The 8021-nt window shown below is 36.2% G+C and overlaps 2 protein-coding genes and 1 long non-coding RNA gene across 4 annotated transcripts in view; 2 read left to right on the forward strand and 1 right to left on the reverse strand.

The window, feature by feature from the left end:
• The window catches only part of LOC113676379 (uncharacterized), a 63193-nt gene extending 62240 nt beyond the window's left edge, over positions 1–953 (reverse strand). Inside the window, exon 1 of the mRNA XM_089187626.1 lies at positions 853–953. Coding sequence (XP_089043752.1) covers positions 853–899 — 47 coding nt within the window. The 5' untranslated portion in view covers positions 900–953. The remainder of the gene's footprint in view (positions 1–852) is intronic.
• Positions 211–6028, forward strand: LOC149037053 (uncharacterized). Of its 2 annotated transcripts, none has more exons than XR_016181152.1 (3): positions 211–419; positions 861–965; positions 5395–6028. It is a non-coding gene; the product is annotated as an uncharacterized LOC149037053 (long non-coding RNA). The 2 variants fall into 2 exon arrangements; XR_016181151.1 differs by having other exon boundaries at positions 212–504.
• On the forward strand, positions 3012–5110 carry LOC113676377 (uncharacterized). Its single transcript, XM_027193029.2, has one exon. It carries the CDS (start codon positions 3545–3547, stop codon positions 4238–4240), a length of 696 nt encoding a protein of 231 aa, XP_027048830.2. The 5' UTR covers positions 3012–3544; the 3' UTR covers positions 4241–5110.
• Positions 6029–8021: the final 1993 nt, after the last annotated feature.

An 8021-nucleotide genomic window follows, 5' to 3' on the forward strand; every position in this document is an offset into this window, starting at 1 on the left:
AAGACCTGCAAAGTGCAAGGTGTCTCCTTAACTTTAAACAAAATACTTTTGTTCACACGCATGCAACCATATTATTTCTTCTCAACTGGACCCTATGGTTCAGTGAGCGAACGCTTGTCTTTGTGTAAGTTTTACGTTGTATAGTACCCAGGTGCTCTTTCATGTCTAGTAACAAAAAATTCTCTTAATTTAGGACTGGTAACTAATTTCTTAATCGATAAATAATACATAAGAATGAACACTTAAGGAAACCTAACTGACAAAGATCAAAGAGGAAAATCATTTCCTCGGTCGACTTTCCAAGTGAAGATCGATCTTTTAATGCCACTTGTTCCTGCATTAATTACATTGTCTGTTGATTTCGTGAATTGAATTATGTTAACGTTGAAATAAGCCCAGCAATTGATGGTGGACAACAGGTTTGCATATTGTATATTTTCGATCGAATCTCAAGATCAAATTCTCTTTGTAGAAATCTAAAGGGTGGATAAATTTAAAAGGAAGGTACGATTATTAGAGGAAATTTAAAGATTTTAGAAAACTTATCATCGATAACGTTTACGAAACAGGCGTCGTTATTAACATGATTTTCTCGCTTAAAACGCTAAACAAAATTAGCAACAATTAAAGCCCATTAAAAGGCGTTCTCAAGATGACCAAAGAATCTTGAGAGCAACAGAATAAACTTTTTTTCAAGTTAGTTACTTTTATAGAAACTATTAGCCCATAACACTTTTCATCTTTCATTTTAAAATATGTTGTTTGAGTATCTGTTGTTGGATACAAAGAACGTTCAAAGCAAAATTCTAGACGAGTTAAATTACATCAAAAAGAGGGACTTGATTTACTTACACTTGCAGGACAACAGTCGACAGAAAAAGTGCTCGTATCCAACCCATCGTCCCTTTTAGTGGAGATGATTTCGTGGACACAACATTTTCAAAACTGGCGAAGCACTAACTGAGGTAACCAACTTAGTAATAATCTCTAACGAAAAACAATGTTGATAGATTACTTCACCTGTTGCACTCGATTTGTTTTCCAAATAAGCTGAAAAATTCATGTTTGATCCACGAAACTGCGCCGACTGGACTTCCTAGAGAACCAAGTAGATATTTGGAAAAAGTTAAGTTTCTTCCTTTGGCATCCTAAGAAACAACTCTTGCAACCAAAAGTTTTTTGTTTATCAAACAAAAAACCTTTGGTCTTCAAGAGGCGAGGTACGCTACGCATGCCCTAAAAACTAACCATTTTCTTTTGGACATAAAGGATATTAATTTGGTACAGAAAGAAAAAAAAAAGTTTAACCACAAGTTAATCAACAGGTCTCAAGGATGACATTTCCAGAAAATATTGAGAGAAAAAAAGATAAAAATCTGTTTCCACTGAATTTACAACAGGTATCTAATGAGAGCCAATGTCTGGTAAGGGAGAAAAAATAAGCTATCGTCGTATTCTGTTGAAGATCATTATTTAAAACGTCTCACGGGCTATAAACAATATACATGTATTTCTTGCAGTTAACGTCTTTTATCTTTCATGTCTCATCAGTGGGTCGTCTAACATATTTAGATATTTTATTAGCAATAAATGAGTCACAAAAGGAATTTTTCTGTTTCGTTACTTGTCATCCTAAGTCGCGTCGTACGAAACAGATTTTTTTTTGCCAACTCGTTTCTCAGCATGCAGCTGAAGAATAACTTGACTTGTTCAATGTGACCAGAACTAACGTCATGTCCGACTATGTCTGAATCCAGCTTGCTTATGTAAATTTCCAGCTACCCAAAAGAATAGAAAAGACGAAGAGAAACAATATACACAAACAAACAAAGAAATTCGTTCTACATTCTAAAGAGTGTTAAACTAACCGGACATAATTCTGAATGTAGTCATGAATTTTCTCTGTAGGCGAAAATGAAAAAAAAAAAAAAAAAATATCAGGGAGCACCGTACATTCGAAGTATAAGCCAATATTTTCGCTTCCTTTCATCTCCCACGGCTACAATCTTATTTTAGCTGAAGTGCTTGCGGTTTTCATTCCTAGTTTCCATAAAAAACTTGTGAGACATCATGGAATAAAAATAAAATTGGGTGCAACTCTTAAACTACATAGTAATACAGTAATCGCCTAAAAAGGAAGAAGTAATTTTCTTCAGAGGGAGAAACTCCATTGGCCGCGCGCAATTTTGGGGTTTGGGACTGTTATTTGACAGTCTCTCGAACTACATACAGAGAACATTAGACAGTAGTGGAGTACGTTTACTATGAAGTGATGTGATGGCGCGAACACGGGGATCCTTGTAAAATTTAATTCATTTTCAGAAACGTGACCTGAATACGGCGTCAACAAAAGTTTGTCATGAACATCGAAGTTAAAACCCGTGGAAATTGACCTCCGTGGACAAAAATGTTTTCTTGAATAAGCCGTGTAGACTGCCATGTCAACAAACGAAAAAAAGTAAATATCTTTTAAGCAAATTAAAGAACTATTCTGTGCACTACGTGTCGCTGGGAAAATATCTAAATTCTCTATTTAGTTTAAAGGAGGATTTATTGTCTTGCTAAAGAGGATATACTTGTGTCAAGACGTACAACTCGGATTTTTTTTTGAAATTTCGATCCCAGCACTCAACAACAAGTTTGCAATTTCACAACAAGACCTTGTCGTGAATTCTTGTTTACTCTTTTGATTTATTTTTGAAGATCCGGAAACAGGTTTACAAAGAGCAACAAAAGAAAACCATTCCCTAAAATCGCAAAATAATTTTGACTGTGTTTGCAAGATGGCAACTTAATTGCATTTGTAGGACAGTAAATTTGGCTCAATAGCTGAGATTATTCGGCCTGTGAAGAAATGGTAGTCATCTGTTATGATACAAAATAAACTACTCTGTGGAGTTTGTTTGAACTTTTAAGCGAATGAAATGACCGGCGAAAAGGATAACAATACGAAACATAGTCAAAAGCCATCATGTTAAGTAAAGCTATGTTGTTCTTGTGAGCTTTAAACAAACACCGCATACACAGGGCGCCATTAACACAAAAAGGAAAATGCTGCGCACAATATCACAAACTGACTTGTCTTTGTCATAGGAACTTGCTCTCCAAGCTCTCTTGTGAGCACCAATTGTTAAAGTGACGTGAATATCAAACAAAAGAGGTGCCGAGCGATGTCTTTTGTGAAAATGCTAATATCTTAATTACCCCCTGAAGGACCATTAAGGCAAGCAGTGGAGCATGAAATACTGTATTTAGAAGGATTACAACACGGATTAAGGGATGTTATCTCGTGACCAGCGAAGTAGGCTTCCGTCATCTGACGGCGGTTGGCGCATTCACGGATGTAAATTTAGCTCAAAGCACGTTACAAGGCATTGCAATACGGCGAAGTTGTCATAAGTTATTTGAAGCGTCGCAGTGAAGAGCTTCCTTTGTAAACTCTTAATTCTTGTCAGTGACTTAGAGCACTCTCGCGAAAACAGGTCAACAGGTAACTCTAAAGTGAAGAAAAAGCACTGAAGCGTGTTTAGCAGAAGAATCTGTCATGGAACTGTCTCAAATCGACTCGCCTGGAACCGTTCGAAGATACGCAGACAGACGAAAGAAAGAGAAATTGCAGAGATGTAGATCGGTCGGAAACGTGGCATTTCCGAATGGTTTAAACCTTTACAATCACGCCTATCACAATAAAAGAAGGCATACAGTACCCACAGAACAAGAGAGGACACCACCAGCTATTGTCATCGATTGTGCAAAAGACGAACCACAGGATAAACTGAACGAACTCGACATGCTAAATAACAATTACGATGAAGGTCTCTTAAATCCTTCATACGTTTTAGACGCCGCTGTAGCGAGGAATGACTCTCGCCTGCTTCATGGAATTTTAAGCGCTGGACACATTATGTTGGACAATTTAAACGCCAGCGGAGGGACTGCAATGCACGAAGCTGCATTTCAAGGTAAAGTGAAATGTTTGGAAGTGTTTCTGAAGTTTGGCGCTTCGGTAGACATAAGAGATAAAGAGGGATGGACGCCTCTTCACGCCGCTGTCTGCGGAGGTGATATTAGAGCTGTAATTTTCCTTATTAGGAATGGAGCGAGCGTAAAAGCTTACACGAGGGAAGGACTTACACCTGTTGAAATCGCAATGGACAACAAGGACAAGAAAATGGTCCAAGCGCTTTCTCTTCTTAGCACGGGAAACAAGCGCGTTCGAATGTTTGCACAAGAAGCATGACTTTTGAACAACGACATCACTTGTACACTTGTACATACATAATTGCTCTCGTTTTAAATACGTTTACATTCTTCATCACCTGAACAAATGTTGGATATGATCATAATATATATTTCAGCGATAGATTAATCTTATAAGGATTGCTAAAGTTAGAGTCATAGGTAAGTCATTCTACAAAGAGCCAAAGTACAGTTAACATCGCAATAATACCATGCACTCTGCACATGCCTAATTAATATGTATATAACAAAATTTCCCGATATTTTTTTTTAACTTCAGTAGATTTCTTAGAAGTCTACCAGTAATTCTCTTTTAAGCTGTCACAACAGTTTTTCTTTGATAGCTGAGTCAGAATTATGAGCTTCGCTGCATAGCCTCAGAACAATAGCATATGACCATGCATGTATAAATTATTGTATCTAAACAGTTCGAACCGCCCTGTACAGCCTAACCCTTGAACCCCCGAGATCTGATTGTTAATTCTCCCCTCTAGCTACGACACATTTCTTTGTAAATTAGTATCGAGAATTTCATAGGTGTTAGATTAAGATAACAACTTCGAACTGATAAGTTTGAGTTTTCTTATCATCCGTTTGTTGAATGAGGTGAGGATATTATAGGGAGAAGATACATGTTAATCACTCCTGGGAGTTAAAGGGTTACTGGGTTTTCATTTAGGCTTTCATTTGAGATTTCATATACCTAAGGGCTGCCCTATTCTTCTGAGGCATAATGAAACGATTTAGTGTGTTGATTGCAAGGATTGGTCTCTCGCGAGACTTAAATTCTAAAGTTTTTTTCCTTAATAGAGGACGATATGAAGTGTTTTCTTTTTTGAACGAATCAAATAAAGGCATTGTAAACCTGTAATTATAGAAGTCTGGTACTTGTCCAAAAATTCATAGCTTTAGAAGGCTTTCAAGCTTAAAGGTCGTGTCAAGCGTTCAAAGACTCGTGCAAATTCATGATCGGATGTTTATGTCCTGTATAGGATCAGCGCAGGTTTCTGACGTAGATACGTGGATATATTCGCATGTCTAAAAAACAACTCCTTAAAAGTAAATTTAAATGGGGATAACGGAAGGTTTAAATTAGAACTTCTCGATCTCTCCGTGAAGGGATATAAATGTGTACTTTTTTTCTCTGTATTTCAGGAGCTAACATTTATGCAAATACAGGATATAAACAGGAAAAAGGTACAAACAAATTTAGCGACTCTGTAGCTATATACAGCCAAAAAAAAAAAGTCATGTGTTCGTAAATGATAAAACGTAAAACGCACAGATTGACAATAGTTTTTCACAGCGTGCTTGAATGGTGATTGGCATTTAAATGATTGTTGGAGTTTAGGTGGTCTGAAATACAAATAAAATGAATAACTGAATAAAATTCATGATCGGATGGTTATGTCCTGTATAGGATCAGCGCAGGTTTCTGACGTAGATACGTAGATATATTCGCATGTCTAAAAAACAACTCCTTAAAAGTAAATTTTGATAAGAATAACGGGAAGTTTAAATTAGAACTTCTCGATCTCTCTGTGAAAGAATATAAACGTGTACTTTTTTCTCTATATTTCAGAAAAAGGATACACACAAATTCAGGGACTCTGTAGCTATATACCGCCAAAAAAAAGTCATACGAGTTCGTAAATGATAAAATGTAAAGTGTACAGGTCGACAATAATTTTTCACAGCGTGCTTGACTTGTGACTAGCATTTATTCAAATGATTGTTGGTGTTTCGGTGGTCTGAAAAACAAATAAAATGAACTGCCAGTCTTTCGTGAGTTTATGCGTTTGTATTTCCGCGAGCTATCATTCCACGTCTCACCACAAAGCCTTTACATGGGGGCACCGGTTATGAAATCGATGAACCTTAACCGTCACACTACGATACTCAAATTCTCATTGGTGATCACACGCATTCCTTTAATGACACTTCTGAGAATTAAGCTGTACATCAGTTCGTCCTAGTCTGTAATACTGTCGTAACACCTTTCCTTTTCTTTTCCACAACGTATTAAGCCACGAAGATTAGAAAATAATATCATATAATGCACTCTTCACTGGACGTAAGAGGCTTATCAGATCAGTAAGCGATATCGTGGTGTCGTCATAAGTAAGACTCAAACAAATTAACCCTATATTATTAAATTTTGACCAAGTGAAGTAAATATCTGTTAATCCGCCACATTAACGTATTTCGTTGCTCTCCTAATGCAATATTTCACATTTTCCCCTATCCATGATATCTCATGCCACTGTAGTCACAGCACCTTTAAATGTTTATTTTACATATAAAGCCGTTAGGGTTTATTTCTAATCAAAATATTTTTACCTCAAAAGAAAAGTCAAGAGCACTTTATTGTGCGACATTTTTGCCCCGGTGACACTCTTCACTCGCTGTCAAGATTCATAAAACCTTTCGTGACCATCAACTCGATTTTTTAATTAACTAATATTAACTTTACGTAAGAGTAAATCCATCATTTTATCATCCTTAATAGTAAACTTTGTCCTGTTTACTGTCCTAAAATCTCAATACCATAAATATTATTCTTTTTCCTCTTGAACCTAAGCTTTGTTTTTTCAATTCTATCGTATAACAAATGCAATTTAATTAAAAGGCATGGGATAAGTTTCAATCATTTATACCCTTCTTTACTTCATAATTATCTTTCTTAAAACTGAGCGTTGTGAATGGTTTGTGAAATAAAATGAATAAATAGATAAATAAATTTTAAAAATGAACTGAAAGCCTCGATTGTTTTAACTTTAAGCTGAGATTTTTAATCGGTTTAAATTTCCATCCTTATTACAACTGATGCTTATTGACTCGTGATCTTAGCCCATTTACAAGTTAGTAATGATTATGGTCCACATGTATTTTTTAAATACAGACTTAAAACGGCTGTTAACATCAACTAACATTTTGATTGTAAACTTAAGAGTTACGACTACCTCATTTTTATAGGCCGTACTTGAATTTCTTTACACACAGAAAAAATCGGAATGTCTTCACAAAAAGCAACCTATTCCTGGCTGAAGCATTTAAAAAATTGTGTCTGATTAGCGTCCGTATCTAGGACAGCTGATCAGGAGAAACTGAGGTAGAATTATTCACGTTTTTGTTAAAAACTAGCCTTCCTGGAACAATACGTTGTCATGCAATGCAAGTTCTTCTAAACGGACCCAAATGAATTGACAAACTTCTAAAGGGCGCTCAATGGATAAAAGAAATCAGGGTTGCTCCAAGGGTCTTAAAAGCTTAAGTTACCTACTGAAAGATGTACGTATGGCTTGTAGGATGAATATTACGGCTGTGTGGAAAAGCTAATAGTGTCTATTTGTATGGCTGTTCCTTCAGAGACTTTTAAGCGAATTGTTTGCAAACAACAATTTGAATAGACACTCTTGAGATGTTGTAAAGCTGTAGCCTGACAGAGAATCAAAATCGAAACTCTGCTATTAAAAAAAAAGTGCTCAAAACTTGGGCAAGTTTTTGACATAATCTTGCTTTGCGTTTTTCATTACAATAGGATATCTATCATGTGTTGTTTGACAGATTATGAGAATTCTGATATATTTAATGTTTCAAAATGTTAATGTTTCATCCGAGGGTAGTTTAGGCATTGATCCACCTTAGCGCTGAAATAAAAGCCGAGTCATAATTAATGTGCGCTTACAAAAATCTTTAACCGGAACGACCGGAAGAAACTTCTAGGACTTCTGGTGGTGGGTTGCTGGCAGATGAATTTGTTTGTTTCCAAGCTTCCGACA

This window comes from Pocillopora damicornis, chromosome 11 (genome assembly GCF_964200805.1).
Source record: "Pocillopora damicornis chromosome 11, jaPocDami1.2, whole genome shotgun sequence".
NCBI classification, from domain to species: Eukaryota; Metazoa; Cnidaria; class Anthozoa; order Scleractinia; family Pocilloporidae; genus Pocillopora; species Pocillopora damicornis.